The 24,862-nt window shown below is 43.0% G+C and overlaps 2 protein-coding genes across 4 annotated transcripts in view; one reads left to right on the top strand and one right to left on the bottom strand.

Moving 5' to 3' along the window:
* The first annotated feature begins 1,835 nt into the window (after positions 1-1,835).
* On the top strand, positions 1,836-9,338 carry arxa (aristaless related homeobox a). Its single transcript, XM_085468565.1, has 5 exons — positions 1,836-2,338; positions 2,657-3,221; positions 4,637-4,682; positions 6,334-6,665; positions 7,353-9,338. Exons 1-5 carry the CDS (start codon positions 2,149-2,151, stop codon positions 7,618-7,620), a joined length of 1,401 nt encoding a protein of 466 aa, XP_085324691.1. The 5' UTR covers positions 1,836-2,148; the 3' UTR covers positions 7,621-9,338.
* A 3,476-nt stretch (positions 9,339-12,814) lies between these two features.
* Positions 12,815-24,862, bottom strand: part of pola1 (polymerase (DNA directed), alpha 1) — a 68,057-nt gene continuing 56,009 nt past the window's right edge. For all 3 annotated transcript variants that reach the window (XM_085468556.1, XM_085468554.1, XM_085468555.1), the window contains exon 37: positions 12,815-13,829. In XM_085468556.1, the coding sequence (XP_085324682.1) occupies positions 13,693-13,829 (137 nt within the window). In that variant the 3' untranslated portion in view covers positions 12,815-13,692. The remainder of the gene's footprint in view (positions 13,830-24,862) is intronic.

Below are 24,862 nucleotides of genomic sequence, written 5' to 3'. Positions count from 1 at the left end.
CTTTGTGCCGTCTCGTGTCGCAGATTTCACAGGCCTCTGAGGAAATGTGCGCCACGAAAGGTTAATGCTATCAAAAAAGCATTACTTTTCCTCTCATATTACACTCCCGCCGATACTTCTATAAAAGCAGCTATGTTAACTTTTTGTAAGGCTCTTAAATGAAAAGAAAAAAAGGAGATGAAACCGAGTTAGGTGGGTTTACCTTCTTCTAATACTAAGCGACCTGCACCTTAACTTAACTTTGCTGAGATCAATTGCGCTCTTATTCCAATTCCAATCACAAAAGGGGCCGTAAAGCTCTGACTTAAAAATAGATAAAAGAGAAGAGAAGGGGGGGGGGGGCAGCTTGTGCAATCTTGGACATATATTTTATTGTTATTTTTCGTCTGCTGTGAAGCTCTAGCTGGGCAGATATATACTGAGGGGAAGAGGAGAGAGAGTGGGAGAGAGTAAATTGCAGCTTGCTGAAGTTTTTGGATTGAATTCTGAAAATGATCCTTTTAACAGTGATGGGCTCTGAGGCGAGGATAGGGGTCATGCCATTCACAGCGGGTTAAATAGACTTTCATTTAAAATTACATTCTCGATCCATCTCTCCATCTCTCCCCCTCTCCACAGCGGAGTCCCTGCGACTCCCCGTGCGGCGTCTCATCACCGCGCGCCACCCTCACTTTTTAAGTCAATCCCCAACTCCAGCAGAGAGCAGGCAATTGAAGAGAGACAGAAAGTAAGACATAGATAGATAGATAGATAGATAGATAGATAGACTAATTAGATGCATGCATTAATGCTTATACTCCTGTCAAAATAAACTTTTGTTTTTAAAAGCTACAAAATTCTGATCTCTGTGTTGATCTTTTATATTTCTATGTGACTCAGTCTGTGACGTGGCTCACGCAGGTGCAGTGGTTAAACACAAACTCCGCGCCAGATTTTTGTTTTCTTTTTTTTGCATGTTGGCACAAGGATTAGCCATGAGTTTAAAACTAAACTCATAGCCTAAAATGTTATAGTTATCATTATAGTAGAAAAGTAATAATAAAGACCATGGAAATGATCAAAGAAGACAAAAGCCTATTCCTTATTATTATTATTATTATTATTATTATTATTATTATTATTATTATTATATTAGTATAGTATTTTTTAATGTTATCGTTATGTTATAAAATTACTAATAAAAAAATCTAAATATCCTCGTCATTATGGGCATTACTAGTCCCGAGTAGTATTATAAATTATACTGCTAATACCATATTTTATATATACAATGTACTTGGCAGGTAGGCTAGCTGTTAGTGGGCCTTTACCCCAAAAAAGCTGATAGGCCCCAACTCTCTTTTATGCACATACCCGGTTAGCTAGCACCAGTAAGCCAGCAACATCAACTTAAAAGTCAGCTATTATTATTTTTATCGTTTACGCGTGTGCTTTTATTTTGAAATGAAATGGCGTGTTACCTGGGGAAGGAAAAAAAGCTGTGAAATTGTGCTTTGTAGCCTTATGTGTGGTACTTTCCTCCAAAGTCATTGTGCTAATGACATTGTTAGCCTGTCAGCACCCCATTGCTTTATGAGGCTATATCGCTAATAAATTAGAGAAAGTAAAGGTGTTAGAGACATTTTACACCAACGAACTGGAGAAGTCGTTATTTTTTTGTTGTTTTTTTTTTAGTTTCTTTGGATTTTGCTGCTCCATCCGCTTGAGTCCGTTCCGCGGAGGAATGCGAAGTCCATGTCGGGTTTTGTCGCCTCTCCCTCAAATTAACTTTAATGTAAAATATATAAAGCAGCTGCGCGCTGTCTCTCTCCCCACATACACACACCAGCCAATCAAGAGCGCAGCAACAGCCCACACGTAGCCTATGCTGAGCGAGCGCGCGGAGCGGAGAAACGCCTGGCAGACCCGGAGCACAACGCGAGGCAGCCAAACCGCTGTCTGTCATTAGCTGAGAGTGTGACACAGGAGTGACAGAGGGGAGAGAGGAGAAGGAGAAGGAGGGAGGAGTGAGCGGTCCCAGTAAACAGACGAGCCGGCCTGAGAGGAGCCGAAGAAAAAAAAGAAGAAGACCCCGAGAGAGAGGAAGGGCAGAGAGGTAGAGAGAGGGAGACTGACAGGCGTTACCGAAAGACAAACCGAAGCGTCGACATGAGCGGTCAGTTTGAGGAAGATATCCACGACCGGGGCGAGAGGAAGAGCAGTAAATCCCCGACACTGCTCTCCTCTTACTGCATAGACAGCATTCTGGGCCGCAGGAGTCCCTGTAAGGTCAGACTGATAGGGGCTCAAAGTTTGACGGGTCTGCCCGGCAGAGTGGAGCTCGACAGGACCGCCGACGGTGAGTTTATTTTAAAGGGAAAATTGGAATGATAGTTTACATCGGTTGGCAGTTTTGTAAGGAGGGGTGAATTGGTAACAAAGCAAACTAATTTAGCCCTAAAGTATGTGAGTAACGCTTCTGCAGGAGTTGCTCTAATGAAGCTTGTAGGTGAGCCCATTATAGCCCCAAGAATCTCTCTTTGATTAATTAAAGTGTTTCCACGACTAAGCAGGTCATTTTAAAGGCCGGTGAAAATATTACATTTTATTTTAGCTTTGAAGAAAATTGAAGTGCCTGTTCATTATTTTTGACATCCTTCTCACGCTTCTCTCTCAGGGCCAACTAAAGAGCCAATCTCTCTCAGCGCTGACATGCACCTGCCTCCAAAGCTCCGCCGGCTGTACGGACCTGGGGGGAAGTATCTCCATGAGCACGCAGAGAAGCTGGAGAGGGAAAGGCTCCTGCTGGAGCAAGCTAGCGAAAGCCTCAAAATCAGCCAGGCGCCACAGGTGAGCATCAGCCGTAGCAAGTCCTACCGAGAGAACGCGTCGCTGAGCCGGGGAGAGGGTGACCAGAGCCCCGGAGAGGCCTCGGAGGACGGCAGCATGGGACTGGTGGAGCTCGGTCCGCTGAAGTTCGAGGAGGACGCAGGGAAGGAAGAAGAGGGCTGCGGGGACGCGGTGGCGCTATCCCCGAAGGACGAGGAGAGGGAGAGTTTGAACGCCGGGGATGGGGACGTGAGGGACGGGGAAGACAGCGTGTGTCTGTCGGCGGGCAGTGACTCGGAGGAAGGGATGCTGAAACGGAAGCAGAGAAGATACAGGACTACCTTCACCAGTTACCAGCTGGAGGAGCTGGAGAGAGCTTTCCAGAAGACTCACTACCCCGATGTCTTCACCAGGTGAGAGAAAAGAGAAAAGAAAAAACAAAACAAAACAGGAAGTGTTTGGAAAAAATGTTGTTTTTTTTATTGTAAAATTTTAACTTGATTAAATACAGTTTATTTTCAGTTATTCTGCATCACTCCTTAACGAATTTAAAAGGGACGATTGTAGGCCTATTAAATTGAATTTTAATTTCCATGTAAAACATATATATAACTGCGTTGCCCTACATTATTATTATTATTATTATTATTATTATTATTATTATTATTATAGCTAAGAGTTAAATGAACTCGCTTAAACCTTAAACGAGCCATATGTTCCTTCATACTTCCATAACTGAAGGCGATAATTAATTGCATTTATTTTTAAATAAACACTTCCCCTAGCCCATAAAAATTTTTCAGAAACAGTCCCAGTAATTCCACGCGTGTGTAACAGGACACTGCGCCGATCACAGCTCATAAAATGCCCCACACTAAATCCGTGCTTTAAATAACTGAGCACAATGGGCCTGTAAGTGCTAACGGGGAGACCCCCCTTATTAAAAAAAGAAGGAAAGAAACCCAGTGCCTGCTTCTACATATGGCAGCGGTGTTCCTGCGTGGAGGAATAATTAAGTGGAGCAGCTCAGGTTACCTGCTGGACATGATACTGCGAGCTCAAAGTCAGGGCCTAACCTCAAGCCCAAGGGCAGGTGTACAAACGCGTTGTTCCTACACATACACACACACACACACTGAAAGAAATCCAGAGCTTTACAAGCTGATATTTTATACATTTTGTTAAAATTATGTTATCCAGGATTTTTATTTTTATTTTTTTTTTAGTAGTTTGAACCAAAACCAAATAAAATAACCAAATAATAATAATCAATCTCATTCATTTTCTGTTAAATTGACACTTCTGACTTTTCTTCTGAAACATCACGCAAAATTAATTTTTCCAATTTTCCTATTGGGGATTATTCATATATATTTTTTATTTTATTTTTCAGTCGATCTACTTTAAGGCGACTCGTGGGTCTAATTTGAACCGCGAGCTCATCTTGTGTATAGCTGAAGGGAGCGTCAATTGCTTTGTGGCAGGCTAGTTTAGATGTCATTATTTCAACCATTATGTTGTTACGGTGACAGGCCTTGGCTAAGGAAAATCTAACAATCACTAGGCCTATTTCTTTCCATCCGTGACAGGGAAAATAGAATATGGCTATGGCGTCTTTCTGCAGTTCATGTCGGGGAAGAGAGGGGGAAAAATCCAGCCTATTTTTGGTCGTCTATTGTTGACAGTGAACAACAGGAGGGGACAAAACAGCAATTCTGCGTTGCTTCCAAATGGTGGCCTGTAACCTTGAATCTTTTCTTACTGTCTCTCTGCTTTTTCTCCCTTCCTCTTTCTGTCTTTGTTATTCTTTTTATTTCATTTTTTTTAGAGAAGAGCTCGCAATGCGCCTGGATCTCACCGAAGCCCGCGTTCAAGTAAGTGGCTCCGTGTTTCTTTTATCTGAAAAAAAGAGAAGCTTGACTTGACTAAATCAAATATAAGGGAGGGGGTGGAGGGGAGAAAAGGAAAAGCAGCATCCTCTAATGTTTTATCTGTCCTCTATAAAATGTCTCCGATATGCAGCGCTGGATAATAACCGGTGATATGCGTCACTGATTGAGGATCAACGATTACGGGCCAATTTGAGGCAATAATTTATTACAGTAAAATGTGTTAAATGGCCCCAGTCGCTGCGCGGGGAAGGTCCTTCCTGTTATTGAATGTTATTACACGCAAACGGGGGACGTTTTAGTGGCTATTAAGCCGAGGCCGGCGATTCATAAAAAGCATACTTAGTGCAGGAGCAAACACTGTCTGTATTCCCGGGATGAGATGGTGTTTGAATTCCCATCAGAGGGCACAGATAGGGGGCGAGGCCGAGGTGTGTGTGTGTGTGTGTGTGCGTGTGCAAAAAAAAAGAATGAAAGAGAGAGGAGGTGGAGGGAGGGGAGGGAGAGAAAGAGGGGAGGGATAATGCTATTTGATTTCCCATTATGTGATTGCAATAGACCTGCATTGATCCGATGCTCTGCACTTGGGAGCGAATGAGAGACCATTAAAGGTGTTTGCTCCCCCTCACCCCTCCACCACCAACAACCCCCCAATCCCACTCTCTCTCCATCCATCCATCCGTCCATGCCCCCCCTCCTCTCTCCCTCCCTCTCTCCTTCGCTTTGCACTGAAAGCGTGGCTTGCATGTCGAAAGCCCGGGCTCATAACCAGAGAGACAGTTCAAACACGGTGGAAGCTCCGAGATGTTATGGCCGAAGGTAAAACAACAGATGTCTCTTTAGGGGCCGTAGGTGAACAAATCACTTAACGGGCGCCATCAGGAGGTGATAAAAACTCATAAATTCCCGAGGGGCTGTGTAATGCTAAACAGCCCTCTGGGAATTGTGTGTGTGTGTGTGTGTGCACGCGCACAGTGCCTGTCGCTCAAGCCCCTGCTCTGTTCAGTCACTTTCCACATGTTGACATTTTGCTCATTGTGAGAGTCCCGTGCTTCTGCAGTGCAAACTGGGCAACAGTGGATGCGTGGGAAAGTTAAATAGTCTCTTGGATGGAAGTCACTCGTTCGACGTCTCTTAAGAATTTAATTTAAAGCGCATTAATTGTTATTGGAGCCAGTTCAGCGGTAATTTTCTGGATCTTTTGTTAACACCGCTCTTAATTATCTCTCCCCACCCGAAGCCCGTCTACAGGGAGGAGGGTTTAATTAGACAGAAAGTAGATTTAAGGGACCGTGAGCGGCGGGGTTTACCTTGCATGTAATTACCGGTGACTTTCCGCCTGTTGGCCACCACCTGAACTAGACAACTATTAGACTACACTGACACAACATTCAATAGAGATTATGTTAATTAGAGTGCGACATTGCTGTGAAGTAAGCAGGATAGAGAGTTATAGATCTAATTTTAACCTGGGTTACAACTAGCTTTGAGCAGACGCCTCTTTTGCCTCTATGTAGGAAATTTGCTCTTTCTTTTCTCCTTTATCACTTATTAGTGTAAAAGTAATATCTTTTTGTGTTGTATCTGCCATCTTGCTCCTAATACTAATGTGTTTCTCATCTTTTTCTGCCCTCAGGTGTGGTTTCAAAACCGAAGGGCCAAGTGGAGGAAACGCGAGAAGGCCGGGGTGCAGGGCCACCCGTCAGGCCTGCCATTTCCAGGCCCTCTTGCAGCGGGCCATCCTCTCAGCCACTACCTAGAGGGAGGACCCTTCCCTCCTCACCCACATCCAGCTCTGGAGTCTGCATGGACGGCTGCAGCAGCTGCAGCTGCAGCCTTCCCAGGCTTGGCTCCACCACCTCACAACGGCTCTGGCCCACCCTTGGCTGCCCCACTCGGCCTGGGCACCTTCCTGGGCACGGCTGCCATGTTTCGCCACCCTGCCTTTATTGGACCCACTTTTGGCAGGTAAGCTGCACCGATCGACAGACTTCCCTTGGATCTAATGAATGATAATTCTTTGGACAACGCATCTCCCGTTGGACTTTGTTCCTCCAATAAAAAATTGACCTTCATGTTTATTCCTGTGTTTTACAGTAAATGACAACAATTTTAGAGGCAGACACAGACAGAAAATGCAGAGCAGCATTAGAGCTTAAAATAAACTGCCAGCAACTCTAATGAGTGATGTTTACACTAATCCTCAGTCACACTCCCTCACTGTTTATCTCAGTGTCTGATTACAAATATGTTATACTGTTAACCATTCAGTGGCATGTAATCACTCTGTCAAACACCTTAATAAATTAACAGAACGTGTGATTGTGCAAGACAAGCTGTGAGGAGGGGTGACACGATACTCTCCATATGCCACAGTTACCTTCTCCATTATACACCATTATGCTTTCTATTTAGCTTTAATATAAAAGAAGTCAGCATGGAATACATGACATAAATCTTTCCAAGGAGGAGGTTTGAGAATTCTAATGAGCAGGCAATACTGTTCCTCTTCGTACGCCATCACACTGACAGGATTTTGGGTCATCCTGCACTCTGATGTAGGAAGCAAAGAGAGTGAAATGCATAAATTAAACTTGAATATGGTTTTAATTTCAAATAATATATATAGATTTCTGCATTTTGTTCTTCTTTCAGGCTCTTCTCCAGTATGGGTCCTCTGACCAGTGCTTCCACCGCTGCAGCTCTCCTCCGTCAGCCCGCACCTCCTGTAGAGAACCCCTCCCACACGGGGCCCGTCCTCCCTGACCCTTCCTCATCTTCCTCCACTACTACTTCTTCAGCCGCAGCGGACCGCAGAGCCTCGAGTATCGCCGCGCTGCGCCTCAAGGCCAAGGAACACTCAGCTCAGCTCACCCAGCTAAACATCCTGCCCACCGGAGCCACAGGGAAGGAGGTGTGCTGAACACTCAACACCAGCTCTAGACCTCCCCGTCCTGGGCTTATGTCCCATCCCACGACACCCCACCCACCCAAAACTTCTCCAAATACCCCATTTGTACCTCTGGAAGCTGAAGTCCTGTTTGGCCCCCCCCCCCCCCCCCTCCATGTTTAGCCATCCCTGTTACCTCATGTTTCCCCACCCCCAAAAATAGCACGACCAAATTTAAAGGAGCACTGGTTTTATAAAGGTGTGTGTGTGTGTGTGTGTGCGTGGTAATTGCAGTTATTATTACATTGCTTTACACTCCATACACACACTTCCCTGACAGACAGTCCACTAAATTACATATTTAACTTTTTTAAATGTTTCCACATTTGGTTATTTTAAGACACAGTCTAACAGAAGACTTTTAAATATTTCTTGATTCTTTTATAGTATACATGAACGTGACTTACACAGTCTAACTACCAAATAGATAAAAAAAAAATACAATTAAATTAATAAATAAAATAAATAAATCACCATTGGAGGAAGGTGGAAGTATATTTACTAAAATAATGTACTTAAGTACAAATATTTTGAGTATTTCTACTTCACTTTTGCGACATTCCAAAGGCCTTTACGTTATTTAAATATTAAATACAATTTAACTAGATTAAAACTGTGTCCACTTATTGTAATCCATTTTAACCTAATTGTTTTTAATAAATGTGGGTGACACCAAAAGGCCGTTTTTAATCCACAGTTTCTGTGCATTTTTCTAATTCTTTCTCTGCATTCAATTATTTTAAAAACACCTTTTTCTTTTTTTTTAACCGACCATCTTCAGGCTGTTTTTACTTAAGAGTCTGTCATCTTCCACACACACACACACACGCACGCGCGCGCTGTGAGAGCTGAAGAACCGCAGGGGAACCCAGACTTCTAGAAAGAAATCTTGTGCTACTTCAAATGTGGACAACGGCGAGTGCTCGACATTAACACTGCTTAATCTGTATGCACTGATGTGGGCTGAGCAGGTCTGCATCTATGACAAAGGCGTGTTGGAGGAGGTCCACCCTGAACCAAAGGAAAACTGTCCATAGACCTTCCATAGCCTTCTCTTCTACAAGCCTGACTCCTCTCCACTGCTCGCCTACCCGACCGTCACACTCAGCCGTCATATATACGTATATATATATATATATAAATATATATAGGCCTATATTTTTAAATCCCTGTATCAGTTCAGTGTGGTTTAAGGTGGTTTGAGTCCACGTCAGCACGAGATTTCTGTAAATTTACTGCAATTTTTCTCCTCCCTGTCTGATTATCGCAGCGGTGGCATTTCCGCTGAGTGTGACTGCAGGGCACGCGAGCAGCGTAGAGATCTGGTGTTTCTTTAATGACCTGACTGTGTGAGAGAAAACTGTACATACTGCGTTTTAAAAAATAAAAAAAAGGGGGGGGGGGGGGGGGAGTAAAAAAAAAAAAAATCAAAACAAGGTCGTGTATATTTCAAGAGACCGTGTTTTGATCCTTTGCACTCGGTGTAGTGTGTAATGAATGTCGCCCTGTGTAGAATTCCACCCGTGTTTATCAATTATTAGGTTTTTAGATAATTATTTATGTCACCCTCCCTACCCCCCTTAAGGAAATGAGTGAAGGACGCTTTTTGTTTTTGTTTTTCTTATAATTATTAAGTGATTGTACGTTTCCTGGTTTAATATAACTAATTTGAATAAATTACATTGGTAAAATTTGTTATCGTTTATTATTTCAGATTCCTTTAGGACTCACATAGGCCTAAAACCAGGAAAATTAAATAATGCGAAATAGAATATTATAGAACTATTAATAAAAAGTGTTATGGAAAAAAAAAACGCTTTCTGTCTTAAATTGAATATTTATTTATTTATTTTAAATGTATGCCACCGGTGCCATTAGAGAGCAATGCTGGAATGTAAAATAAATATCCAGCCAGCTTCACTCACAGGTTGCCTGGTGTTCACTCATGCCTGCAGGCCAGCTGAAACAAAGAAGAGGAATCTATCGAGATGCAGCTCCACCTGCAGAAAGCCAAAATCCACGAGGTGTTTAATCCGGTGCGCTGCGTGCGTCTATCCTCTTCAGTGGAGTTGACAAAATACTGACCATATATTCATGAGCTTAATCCCCAACATGTGAAACGCGCGACAAAGGAGAGGGGTTTTCAATTAGATCGCCCACTTTATCTTGGGGGGCCCGTCACAAAACTTCCTTTAAAACCCTTTAAAGGCGCTAAATTGGTCTTAACATCTGTAATGCCGTCTCGATGGAAGCGAGTCCCCTTTGTCATTAATGAAGTAACAAACCACTTCATCAAACTGCTTTCACACACACAACCTCGTAGAGTTAATTCCCCTCAATCCCCCCCTCTTCCCCTCCTCTCTCTCTCTCTCCATTGGATCTCGCTATACTGATGCAGGACTATTACAGCAATCAATGGTTACTCTCCTCGGTGCCCGACCAAATCGCGTGAAATTACCCTGCGGATTAATGTAGCCCATGTTTTTATTGTGTGCATCTATGGAAGAAGAAGAAAACCTGTTCTTGTCCCTTCAGTGCTCTTTGCTTTATGATCTTATACCTGTTAATCAGCCATTTTACTCCAAACATGCAGGAATTAGATCCGGCAGTAGACTGATGGAAAGATGTATCTGAATTTATCCCAATGCAGCTTCTGACAAAGTCATCCAGCCGCCCCTTGGAGCATAATGCCGAAAAAAAAAGAGATAAAAACCAATTTTCTCCTATGTGCCCAAACCACCATCCACGATGTGTGAGAGCTCCATGTTTTTTAAAATTTCCCCCATTCTTTTGCTCAAGCTCGGTGGAGCGTGTGTGTTTTTTTCCTGTATAGGGTTTTGATGAGATTGTCCGGGAAGTTTTAATCTTATTGTGAATATAACTAATGAATGGCAAACCAATTTGTCCCTAATATCTGGGGAATGCCAGGAGGCGGGTGACCCGCTGGGAGCGAGGCTTAAACTTTCTTTGCAGCGCAAAAAGGCGAGAAAATTGAAATGCTGTCGAAGGCCAATGGCTCTGGATTTATAAAGTCACACTTGTTGGATGTGTGCCCTTCCATTCAAGACAGCGCCTGCACTTGGGATTAGGCCAGGAGGCTCCTTATTGCATGAATGACCATGATAATGAATGTTGATATAAAAATGGGGCCGGCTGTCCAATCGCGAGCTGTTTTCTTGCAAACTGGCTGCAAGAAAAAAAAAAGAAAGGGAAAAAAAAAGACGCCAAATCTGCATTATTTGCTGGATTGCGTCAGTGCAGCGGGTCTTAATGCTACTGCCCGCCTCTCGCAGGTAAATCCAAACGTCCAGAAAATCTCCCCCCACTGACTTGTCTGCCCATTTTCATCATTCTCCTTCTCCTTCCCCGAGCTGCTGGACTTGATTTGGTCCGTGATTTTGGATTCTCCCGGGCCTCGTCTCCCCCACCACGTCCCTGCCAGAGAGAATAGGTCCAATCACTCCACAGCCTCAGCCGGATCAGTCCTCACTCAGTCCCCGGGAGAGGAGCTCTAAAAGGCGCTTTGATGAACGGCTCCCCCTCCTTTCCCCCCAGGCGGAGAACCAGGCCCGATGAAAGACCTGAATAGCAGGGCCATGGCTCTCCGCTCCCCTCTCGGATCGCCCCTTAATTCCCCCGTCTCTCTTGCTCTCATCCAATTAGCTCAGTGTATTAAGCGGTTTATCGTCTCATAACCGCCCTTTCAGCTCCAACAAGGGAGACACTTTGCAATAGGACCAGCTCTCCTTTTGACACCCTCTCTGGTGCTTGTATGTTCCACCGCGCTATGAATAACAGCGACAGAATAGGGGACTAATTCCCTCATCAAAGCCTACCTTGTCCATCGCTGGTCAAAACGACAAGCAATAAAGCTTAACACGACAATACAAAGAGACTTGTTCGACCTTATTAGCTTAGCAGGGTCAAATTAATGCAGGGGACTTCATTTGACTGGTTTACTGCAAAGCGGGAGGACAAAACGAGGGCCCATACTCAAAAAACCCCGCAGTCTGATAGAGGGAACAGGAGGCCTGAGCACAGCTACTGTGAGCTGAGGGTGATTAAATGGTGGGGAAAGTAAAGAAGGAAAAAAATAAGTTAGTGAGGGAGAAGTAGTGGAACTAATATGCTTTAATAAATATGTAAAGTTATGTCTGTAAATGCATGCAGACGCTTTCTCTCACACACACTCAGCATGTTCTATCCATTGCATAGTGAATCACGGTTTAAGTGTTCGGCCCACTTAAGGTTGCCTTCACAAGTCACAGTGGTTTGAAGTGATTTGTGAGGCGTACAGTGTTTATGGAAATGCACACGGCAGGATGGAGTAAAAAAAATCCCTCGACTGTATTAACACAAAGGAGAATTCTTGGGAGGAAAAACGCGAGAAACACTCAAGCAGCGGGTTACATGTTGAACTTTAAGTAGAGCTGAGTAAATACAGCCAGCATTTAGTATGCACAGGCTGGCATTACTATAGATTAACATGCATTTGGGCAAACGTTATAGTTTAATCCCTTTAACGGTGTGCTTGCACTGGGAGCAATCAGTGAGCAGGAATGCTTCGTGCACTGGGATTTAACTGGGTAAAATACTCTACCCTCAAATGATTACCTAGAACAAACTAACATGTCAATATACAGGCTTATAAAATGTCCTAATAGAAGGCTTTAAGTCTTCTCTCAGCTCCTGATTAGACTTATTTCTGGGACATGACTTTTCTGTGTTGGTCTTTATGTGAAAATAAGATTAAAAAATTAATGTATATAATATTAGGACATTTATTTCATTTAGTACTCATTATAGACTTTATTAGCAACAGTTTGATGCAGGAGCTATATTATTCACACTACATATAACCTGCTGCAGCAGATTCTAATCTATATGATCCTGAAGATGCGGAGGAAAATGACGAGCTACATCAGGCTCTGGACACAGATTACTGGGTAGTATGATTGATTCATTGTTGCTTTCAGTGGTCCTGTGAGCAAATGATGCTGAATGACGCTCTATTTAGCTACCCAGATGTCCCAATGTTGTGAACATTTTTTCCCCCAATTTAATAAATCTGACTTTTATCACAGTGCCATCACAGTGCCAAACCAGGATCTCCACCCACCCAGTTTGTCGTCTCCCCCACCCACTCCCCAAACAACACAGGACTAACTTCTTATCCATTTAGCCTTTTATTGAGGTTTCAGTATGAAAAACATTAAATTGTTCAATATCAAAATATTCTGATCATTACAAAGAAACAGGACAAAAATCCTACCGAGAGATACAACTCTGTTACACAGAACATTAAATGCTTTAAAAACAATTTGCACAGAGGAGGAAGGAGGAGAGAGAGAGAGAGAGAGAGGGGGGGGAGGAGGTGAAAGAGATGAAATGACATCAGTTAAAACAGACGCAGTGGAGGAGAAGATCAGCTGTTCGATACTGGGACAAAAGAGCGAGGGAGCAGCGCGTGTGGCCTGCCTCACCCCGTCTCTCCCTGCATCCTCCTTTACTCTTTTCTTTCATCCACTGATCTGACTCACACACGCACACAGACACACACACAGGATGAATGGTAGTAATCAGAACAAGTGTCCGATCGCTGCAGGCATCCAGTGGTCTTAGAGGCTGGGGTCACTATCATTGGGTAATTAGCTGCTTTTGGACTATACTGGCTGCTCTGAGGATAAGTCATTTTTACACTCTCACACTTACACACACACACATCTGGGCACAGCTAGCCTCTGCACGCACAATAGGCTGTCATTTAGGTATGATTGCTGCTCCCCTTTACCATACAGAGCCAGGGTGACGGGGTCAAATAATGAGAGTGTGTGTGTGCGGATGGGGAAGCTGTGATTGGGTTTTAAGCTATATTACAAGACCATTAGCTACAGGGTAGATGACATAAGGGTTAGGAGGCTGAGGTCTATATGTGGAAACTGCAAACAAAGAAAACAGATGTGGTTGTGTGAGCATATGTCCAGCTTTTTGAGTCAGAAACTAGAGCCTCTTGGTGGTGACGTCTTCATGGAGGTTTATGTTGTTTTACTTGAGGGAGGAGAAAGCCTGGAAGAGTTTGGCCAGGTTAATCTCCGAGTACCCGCTGGATGCCAAGGCTTTGTCTGGTACATCCTTTAGCTTCCGATAGACGTCTTTTTCTTCATTCATCTTGTTAAAAGGTTCTGAAGGAGGACAGAAAGAAGATTTGATATTGTTAGAGCTCTGTAGAAGGATCATGCATGCATTTCAACCTAACTATTCACTCTTGGATGACTTCAGCTGCCCTCCATCCGTGGGATTAAGCTGTGCAGAGTCCTACTGTAGAGTAACAGAGAGCACAATGACTTTGTTTCTACTCATAAAAACTTAAAGAGTGTTTTAACCTTAAGTGGAGAGAGCTAACAGATCCAATGCTATCTGCAAGTAATGCTATCAAGTTTGAGGGCTAGGAGGGAGACCACACAGAATTGGACTGATGGGTCGATGGCGCGCACGCACACACACACACACACACACACGCACGCACGCACACACAAGATCGATAGAAAACCCCAACGAGAGCATCAAGTGAATATTTTGCCCCCGTTATCTCTCCAGGTGGGCCGCAATAAGGCCAGAGAGAAGACTGAGCGGGCAGGGCGGCCACTACAACCAAATCTTTACAGTATTATACCAAGCGTCAAGTGTAGATGAAGTATCATCTACCAAGTAATAACACAGCGTCAAACCAATGAGTGCAGCATGCGACATCAGGTATAACAGCGAGCTGATACAGGTGAAGAAGCAGGAAAATGGGCACTGTGTTTTTAATCTTTTCATTTTCAATTATAGGGGAGAAAGAAAAAAAACCCCTCACAAGCCGCAGTCATCACTTTTATTCACTTTACTTGCAACTTGGTCCTCGGAGCTTCGAATAAAAATCATTTAGGCACCAGCACCACTTATTTGTAAACAACAACAATCAGAGGGTGTCAGCAGCAAATTAAAGTCAATGAGCAGTGAGGCTGTGGAAAATTGCATGGGGCATTTTTTTTAAACTATTATTTCCTGACACTTTATAAAACAAATGATAAATTGAGTAAATAATTTGCATATTAACTGATTAAAAAGAAAAAAAAAAACAAGCTGGCAGCAGCTGGGACTGTGGCCGTCTTCAGATGTTTAACTTTGGACGATTTCAGAAGATCGGGCACGGATATTTTCCCCCAATTATAGCACCCAGCAGGGGTCCGGGTGCTACATGTGCAGCCAAACTCATTCTCAGGACTGGAAATACAAACATGAGATTCACTTGCTAGCAGTGAATGCACCAGACAACAACAAAGACTTGGTGCCAAAGCAGGGTGGGAGCCGGCTAACGTCCAAGTGGACTACATCGGACATTTACGCTCTTGCAATCACGTCTGGTGGGTGATGTCTTTAAGAATGAAGGGCTGCAGTGCATGTGTGAAAACTGCTTATGTCACTGCTACCCTCAGCCCAAAGTGATGAGTTCACATTGCTGGTTTAGGTGGTATAATTCCATTAAATACTAAAGGCTTCATCTTTTTAAATGACTAAATGATTAAACGGACATCGATGTGATTAATTAAACAAAGTGTGTCTGTGTTTATCTAAATCACACACAAAGTCCTCCATATGGCCGACTGTCATGTCCTCGCCATCTCCACAGCCCTATCTCCTGTCTCGTCCTTCCTGCCTGCTGCATTAGTGGCTGCTGGATAAATACCAGCCCACCGACTGCCCAAGGGAACAAAGGTTAAATACACAGAGATCAACAGTGAGGCGCGCGCACACACAAAATACATGACAACGAAGGTAGTTAAACACTTAAAAAGCACAATAACTCAGTCACTAAAGACATCTATGTGACAGAAACAGCAATCACACATGCATGTGCACACACACCACGCACACATATAGAAGATGGTGTGGTTGACTTTAACACCAGCAGCCACTATTACCAGATAATCCTCACGTTAGCTAAGGATGGACAGGGATGGAGGGAGAAGAGAGGCAGGCAGAGGCAGACTAGTCTATTTATCTGGGGAATAGAAGGGGGGGTGATGATGCATGATCAAGCGAAAGCAATCATGTCATCATTTCTGAAAGGTAGGAGAAAATAATTCCCCCCCCCTCCTCACTCCTTTCCACCTCAATCACTGCGTGGCGAACGGATAAAAGAATGATTTAAAAGTCACGGAGAGGAAAAGAAAGAAGGAGACACCTTGCTGCAAGTCAGGGCACAGTGGGGAGTGCGGTTCAAATAAATAGATTCCCCCTAAAGAGTGAGCGTGAGGTGGAGGTGTGAGGAGAAGCGAGGGGAGGGGAGATGGTGATATTGGAAGGCCTAGATGTGAAGGGAAAAAAGGGGCAAAAATAGCAAAAGAAAGAATGAAAAGAGGAACAAAGATATGAGAACAGAACGCACACGCATCCTGAAAAGTTTGTCAAATTGATGAACCTGAATGGAAATTTGTCAACCAGGACACCATCTTTGTCTCCATGACACCCACACACACACACACGCGTGCACATGGTCTCTCATGCGCGCACGAGCACATCGAGTGTATCAGGGGTTATCTCTGCTCTAACTAGGTGTTGTCACACACTCGCGCACACGCTGGCGGTGCTGGGCACGAGTAGATCGGGGCTCTGCACGCTCTAACTAGGTGTAAATACAATAACAAGCCTGTAATTAAGTGAGCATGATGAAGTTAATGGAGATCGGCCATTCCGTCGGCCGCCTCCATGAATATTCTATTAGGCTGGTGGCGACGGGCAGCTGGAATAGCAGTTAATTTAATCACCACTCGGAGCACAGGGAAACTTCTTTGTGTGAGTGTAATTGCACAGAATGAATAATTGATTTGACAATCGCACCCGCGGATTTTGCCACCCCGCTTTGTATCGCCGGAGAAAGGGAGGGGAGGCGGGGAAGATGAGGAGAGTGAGGGAAGAAAATGGAGAGGAAAGAGAGGGAAAGGAGGAGAAAGAAGACAAGAGTGAGGGAAAAGAGAGAAAAAAAGACGACGAGTGGGAGGGTAGAAGAGGACCAAATGCAGAGCACTGAGAGGTGGCAGGGAAGCTGCCGGTAAATGGATCATTAGAAAAGCGCAGCTCAAGGACAATTTATATTTTATCAATGCGGCAAAATTACATTATTGCTCACACACGCAATCATACTGCCCACACTCAAGATTGAGACCTACGGAGGGTGGGGTGGGGGGGCGGATGGAAGGAAGAGAAAAGCAACAGACAGAGGAAACAAGGGGGGAGGGAGATAAAAAGGGAGAGCGGGGGGGAGACAGAGAAGAAAAGTGACATGAAATGATTTGAAAGTCATTGATACGGGATGTTCCCAGCTAAGGAATGGACAGCATGGTTTTTTTTTTTATCATAGCGGTGTGTGACTCGGCGCGTGAGTGTGTGTGAGTGTGAGCGGGCGCGTGTGTGTGCCCAATCTATTAGAGATCTCCTGCAGCGGATGAAATTACCTCCATGTTTTACTCAGTCGCAGCAATCAGGCACAAAAATGCAATGTACATGTAGATAAGACAGGAGCACGCTTGCAAATGTGCGCACACTCACAAACATACTGAAGCACCGCAGAGGACAAACACATAACACACAACACACACAAAAGCACACGCACACACGCGAGCTGATCAAATTACATTCTGCTTTGAATCAGAGCTCTTATATAAAGCTATTTTCTTTTAATGGGCTTTATTATATATGTTCAGCATAATGGTAAACATTCAGCGTTTACAATGGTTGGACAATGCATAAATACCCAGATACAATCAAAAGTATGTGACACAACGGGCAGCATATCACGATGCATGTGTACTTTTAGTAAACAACGGGAAATGCAAACACAAAAGGATGAAGCCGCTGGCGTCTTATCGCGCTTTTTCAATAAGTTCCCTTCAAAAGACCAAAACCAACATCTTGTTAGTCAATCTCTCTAACATATAAACACAGCTATCAGGAGTGCTGACAGTACGGAGCATGAAAGACTGAGAGCAGCCTGCTGAGAGTAGCAGTAGTAGAAATACTACCTCTAGTACTGCAGCTACTGGTTTCCAGTGTTAATCAGTATCACGGGCTTCTTGGTGTATTTTCCTGTATCCTCTGTTCAGTCACTATTCGCCCGTGCTAAAGTTCAACTAACAGTGCAATTAAACGAAACCTGGAATTCTGTGAAGTTGAGAACCAAACATAAAACCCCCCAAAGCAACCTTGTTCTAAACAACAGAGTATACAGAGTTTCATCAGCTACAGACGAATAGGGCTGCTCGATTATGGCAAAAATGATAATCACGATTATTTTCACTGAAATTGAGATCTCGATTATTTGACGATATTTATTTAACCTTTTAAGACCTACCATAGAACCAAGTCCACCAGAGCTTATATTATGTTTTTACATGTTGTAGTGCCATTTGTGGGAGCATTTCAAGTTGCTATACAACTGCTATAGCCCATATTTTAATAATATGTATGCATTAAGTCCATAGTAACTACATTAATTGCAAAAAAGTGCAATAAACTACAAAAAAATTGAAAATCGTTTTTTTTTTTTTTTTACATATACTTCTACTTGGAGAAATTTAAGAGGTTTATCCCTCAAAACTTTAAATACAAAAAAGTTGCAAAAAATAGTTTACAACAACAGGAAATTTATTTTGAGTGTCTTCATAGTTTTATTTTGGAGATACACCAATTTTTATATACTGCAGGAAAAACGAAAAAACAATCCTATGATGCAAATTTGCAAAGAAAACAGCATGTGCATCAAAATAAACTATTCAGAAAAGTCAAACATGACCAGTAGAGGTTTTTAAGGCCTACAAGTAAAAAACTACATTTTCCGCGAAGATGACGTCACTTCCGGTTTCGGGCAGGAAATGGTGGACATGCGATAGTTCGGCTGACGTCTGTTTCACTGTGGGAAGTGTTACGAACAGCTGATCGGATCGGCAAAGCGTGTTTCTGGAATATTATGTTTTTGTTCCTGCAAGAGCTTTTTATGCAGTTTTTGCAAAGCTATATGTGGAAGGAAACCGTGACCGAGGACAAGCTGATGGCATAAGATGTAAGTACAACTCCTCCGGTTTATTGCGCTAGCTTACACGGTTCAGGTTCTACAGGGATTTAAAAATAGTTACACAAAACGGCGCGTGCTGCTCTGACCGGCTTTAAAGGGTTAACAATAACAATGTATTGAATAATGACTTTAAAATATAATATAAAATAGTGTGCAACACCACTGAAGCTTTTTTTTTTTTTACCTCTCTTTTCAACCAACAGCAGTCACTCTCCTCTCCAAATAACTTCTGCTCTTAAATCAGCGGTCTCCAACCTTTTTTGCGCCACGGACGGTTTATGGCCGACAATATTTTCACAGACGGCCTTTAAGGTGTCGCGGATAAATGAGGGAGGGGCTAATAATAGGCTCAGTCATTTTTAATGATCGTTGAAAGCCCAGATCGTAATCGTGATTAAAATTCGATTAATTGAGCAGCCCTACAGACGAATGCACATTTCGTAGGCTGGTAAGTATTTTTATCAGCAGGTGTGCAGAATAGCAAAATGACATGAATATATGTTTATAGCAATAAAGAAACATTTCATGCTTTGCAAGCTGAGTGCAGGCAGGGTGGAGTGGATGGAGAAGCATGTCGGGAGTGATTTACCACCGAAAGTGTGAAAGGAATATTTTACACGATGGTAGAGAGATGATGTACGTTATATCGGTTGGAGACGGGAGGCGGAGCTGGAGGCAGGTGAGTTAAAGATGCTGAGTTTTGTGTCGGCTGTGACGGAGATGGACACGATTAGAAATGTGTGTATCAGATGGACAGCTCAGGGACAAAGTGAGACATGCCAGACTGAATTGGTTTGGATGTGCAGAGCGTGTGTACTGGGAGAAGAACATGCGAGATGGAGCTGCCAGGCAAGAGGAAAAGAGAGAGGCCAAAGAGATGTGGCGAGAGAGGAGATGCAGGTGGCTGGCAAGACAGAGGTAGAAGCAGAGGATGGGAGGAGAAGCTGAAAGAAGAAGTCAGGCAGTGCTACAGTAAGGCTGGTAGAGTTACAGTGCTGGATGATAGACATTGATAAGGCGATAATACCTAAATAGTATAAAAATAGATGGTTTTTGATTTCTCAGACATAACAAGAGGAATCCTGAACTTAAACCTGCGACTTCTGCAACTTCAAAAACATTGGAAGAAAAAAACAGCATAAAAAAAATATTTAAAAAACAAACAAAACAGATTCGACTGGTGATTCTATGCATTTAATTAGATGACGCTTCACAACAAGCTCCCACAGGTGTTTTAAGGTGACTGCCTAGCAAATCGGCAGCACTTTGATCCTTAATGGGCCCAGCTGCCAAAAGATGACTCAGTTTGAGTAACGTTTCATTCTAAAATCTTGATTTCCTTCAAGAGTCGAAAACAAAAACTTGAGCCCAAACAGAGCCAGACCAGCTCTTTTTACTAGCAGCACTCTGTCTCCGCTCACCACCCAGAAAAAATTATATTAATAAAGCCTAGATGGTGTTTGTGGAAAAACAATGCTCATAAATCAGTGCTGGTATACAGTGACACAGTATAGAGTATAGGATCATATGTCTGCTCCCTGTAATCTGAGCAGTGCTGGCCCCTGGGTGTGTAATGCAGTAATATGGGTTATTACTGCCCCAGGACTGAGGGATAACACCGTAAACCTATATTTTATAGCAGCGTGAGCGTGCGCATGTCTATATTTTGCTGACTTTGAGGAAATGAGTTGCGTGTGTTGTATATTAGTAATTTGCAGTGCTGTGCAAAAGTCTTGAGTAGGTACTAAAAAAAAAAAAAAAAAAAAAGTACCTAGTACCAGGTACTACCACCTAAATGAAAACCCTAAAAACAGAGTCAGCCGATTAATTCCAAGCAGATTTTAGTGGAAAAGGGCTAGTGGTGTTTTATTTTTCTATCCAGGTATCCTTTACTGCTTTGGCAGTGTGTTTGGGATCACAGTCATGCTGAAAAATGAAGATTTTGCTAATCTGACAATACTTTTTTTTGTATTAATATTTCCATCATTTTTGACAAGGTCGCCAAAACCATTAGCTGAAATGAAAGCCCAAACCTTCGCACAGATGGCTGTGGACACCTTATGTTGCATCCCTCTCCTGATTGCCTCCATACACCCTGATTTTAACTAAAAAAATTCTAACTTGGACTCATCACTCCATAAAGCCTGCTACCACTGATTTTCAGTCCAGTTGTTCAGTTGAGTTGTTGTGTAATTAGAGATGCCTCAGCCTTTAAAAATGGCATCTTGACAGCCACCCTTCCACTGAGACCATTTCTGATAAGGCTTCAGGAAACTGCAGGAGGATCAACTGGGTCAACCTGATCTCTCAGGTCTTTACTGGATCTCTCCACCCCCCATTTTTCTTAAGGAAGCTTATTGACTATATAGTTGTATACTTGTCCACTTATATATTTATATTTGCATGTTTGTGACAGGCTGATAATAAAGTGCCTTAAGATACAAACTGGTTGTTTGCTAAGTCATCTGTCATGTGTACACAACACTTAATATAGGTAGGGCTGGGCCATATCGTACCGTTCACGGTAATACCAGTATAATGTTGGGCAACGATAAGAAAATGAAATATGGCGATAGAATATGGGTAAAACGCGCATGTGCAGTGCCTTTGTTTTCATACGCACATGGCGCCAACTGAGAATGAGAAGAGCGAAAGCGGATCGTTGAATGAAGCAGATGAACCAGAACTGGTGCAACTTCAGTGGTGTGGAACTGGTTTAGCTTTGGTCCGTCAGATACACAACAAAGCACTACTTTTGGTAGAGCATGCTAGCGGGCCGTCGTTATTACCGTGTATTTTTGTAAAATACGGCACACTTAAAATCAGTCCTTTGATTTTTCTGAAAATCGACAGTGCCCCTTATAATCCCGTGTGCCTTATGTATGAATTCTGGTTGTGTTTACTGACCTTGAAACGATTTTATGTGGTACATGGTGCTCAGCAAATGTTTTAACACGACTTTGCTAAGCTACGAAGCCGCACCGCTTGATGGATTGTCGGAGAATTACGGGTATTGTAGGCAGGAGCCTCACGGAGTGATACGTACTGTGCTTCAACATAATATTACCGTATTGTTTGTGTATAACCTCTTTTTAAGTTTTGTGGATATTATACATGGTTATGCTGAGGATATGTCGGCCAGTTTCCACTGGAAATGCCTTTTGGTTAAACTGTCAGCGAGGAATTTGCATTTGCACTGTTAAATTTTTATATAACTTTAATGCACATAAAAAACAGCTGCTTGTTTAAGTGAAAATACATTTATGTTTTTTTTTGCACTATTAAAAGTTGTGGAGTTGTAAAGTATTTTTTCTAGTGTCAATTATATCGTCAGTTATATCGTTACTGCAAATTTTCAAATGTATATCATGAAAAATATTTTTGGTCATATGGCCCCGCTCTAAATATAGGTGCCTTTTTTATGCTTGAATGACTCATAGGCCAGCATCCAGTGTCACTGAAAATGGTCGGGTGCATGGACTGGACTGAAAATAAGTGAAAAAGCAACCAGTGTACAAAGAAAAACTTTGAAAGATCTTCAGAAAACCTGGAGAACTTTTTCTCAAGACCACTTTAAAAGGTTAAAAGAAAGTCTGGATCCTTGAATGTAAATGAAAAGAAATGAAGGGTGGCTCAAGACTTTTGCACAGAACTGCAGTGGACACATTTGGTTTGTTAGTATTTCTAGACAGGATTAATGGATACAGACACACAAAGCAAAACACTGTTAACACAGTGATGTATGTGTGATGACTGAAACATGACATGTTGAATTATTGACAGAGCTTTGACAAATGTGGCCTCAATGTCATTGTTATTTTCACTTTTTAATTTAGATCAGTATTCCTAACATAGCTGTTTGAGAGCTGTCACCTTGATGGTTTCTAGCATCAGGGCATTAGAGCAGCAAGAGAAGTTTGACCATGCAGGAGCTGCCCAACAATTAATAGGCGAATCCCCAGAATCGCAGCTATCACTGCATCTGTCATGTCAGTGTTAACTTTGCAGAGTGCTGGGCAGTGCAGAACAACACTGGGTGTGACAGACAGCGTACAGTCACACATTCTGTCTCTCAAACAGGTTTTAGGGGAAGAAGCATGAAAAGAGAAAATGGAACAGTGGAGATGTGATTTATGAAAGTAAACCATCCAAGTGTGGTGAAGAACAGCGGATTGTGCTGCGGTCTGGTGAGTGAGTAGAGTAACAAGTTAACATGACTTCCACTTGCAGTTAAGACCACCGTCTGGTGGCTCATCACATCCCTCCAGGACCCTTCTGATCTGTGTATCCACTGATCTGTGACCCTTCACTGAGGCACGTTTTCTACCATGTCAAGAGGAAACTGGACCACTTCTCTCCACACTTGTAGCTACTCTTTGTACTCTACATCTGCAACATGCTCATGTTTAACCTGAAGAAACACGGCAATTATTAGTGTGATGTGTAATGTCTGCTACATTTCTTTTTTTATACTGACAATGAGCTCTTGTCATATTGGCAGGAATAAAATTTCTGGCCATGAGATGAGAACAGTGTGTGCACTACACCTTACTCAGTGTTGCTCTAAAAGGGAGCTAACAGTAGTTTCCCAGCTGAGAATTGACAACAAGCTGATATCGACACAAATAATCAGGATGAATTAATAAGCAGAGTTTTAGTTTTTGCTCTAAGTGGATCTCTGCACTTAATTGGAACATCGCATCACTGAGCCTGAGATACAACCTGCTGGTGTTGGATGGGCTGAAACATAACGTCCCAGTTTTTGTTTTTTAAATTGGATTTTAGTCAGGTGAGATTGGGGACCAGTCAGTGGTATCAATCCCTTTGTCATCCAGGAAATGCCTGCATAGATCACCACATGAGGCCAGACATTGTGCACCAGGAGGAACCCAGGATCCAGTGCACCTGGGTCTTGACAGCAGGTCCAACGATTTGATCCTGGTAGCTAATGGTAGTCAGGGTGCCTGTAGAAGTCTGTGTCCCTACCAGGATATACATCCACAGACCATCACTGATCCACCACCAAACTGGTCATGCTTACCGATGTTATAGGCTTCACGACTTCTCCAGACCCTTTCACATCTGTCATATGTGCTCAGTGTGAACCTGCTCTCATTTGTGAAAAGCACAGGGTGCCAGAGGGTGACCTGCCAGTGCTGGTATTCAAAGGCAAATGCCAATCAGGTTGTACAGTGCAGTGAGCCCAGGGCCCACTAAGCCACCCTAATGAAGTCTGTTTCTGATTATTTGGTCAGAGACATTCACACCTGTGGCCTGCTGGAGTTAATTTTGTAGCTCTGGCAGTGCTCTTCCTGTTCCTCCTTGGGCAAAGGAGCAGATACCAGGTTTGCGGTTGGATTAAGGATCTTCTACTGCCCTGTCTAACTCTGCTAGACTAAGTGTCTGGAATCTAAATGCTGCTGAGACTATGCTGTGAGACACAGGAAACCTTTTGGCAATGCCACATATTGATGTGCCATCCTGGAGGAGGTGGACTACCTTTGGAACCTCTGCCAGGTCCATGTATCTCCTCATATTATCATTAGTAATATTCACCCAGAAAATATGGAGGAAAATGTGTCAGTGGTCTGTAAATACATTGCTGTGTTAGGAGTTGTCTCATAGTCATAAACTCCAAAGCAGCTGAAGCAGATTAACAGCCCCTCTGATACTTAACTGAACAGATAAATATCTCAAATCAAAAAGCTTTCAAGAATCATAAGTTCAGATGTTAAACAAACCCACAACCATCCAACCATTTGCTGTTTACTGAACACTGTATAGTAAACTCTGTACCCTTATAGTGGATATACTCTACAGTATTGCGCCGTGAAACACAAAAATGAGAAACTGTGGACGAGAAAGTTCAAAGAGATCAAAAACAGTGCAAAGCACAGGAGCATAAAGAAAGAGTCGAGGATTGATTGGCGACGATTTCTTGCATCTGGGCGAAGACGGAAATAAAAGCAAAAAAATGTAGACTATAATCATGTTAGTCTCCCCCCACTCCTCCACAATGGTCCAATCCCTCCATTTTAGCTCCCTCCATCTTCTGAGTGGTCATCTGTTGATTACACGTTATATTTAACTCTGCTGTCTCAC

This window comes from Copadichromis virginalis, linkage group LG9, assembly GCF_057382275.1.
Source record: "Copadichromis virginalis isolate Kocher_CV1m ecotype Utaka linkage group LG9, C_Virginalis_male_GT1.1, whole genome shotgun sequence".
Lineage (NCBI taxonomy): Eukaryota > Metazoa > Chordata > Actinopteri > Cichliformes > Cichlidae > Copadichromis > Copadichromis virginalis.
Note: the sequence above shows the minus strand (reverse complement) of the source record. Positions and strands in the feature narration are given on the sequence as shown.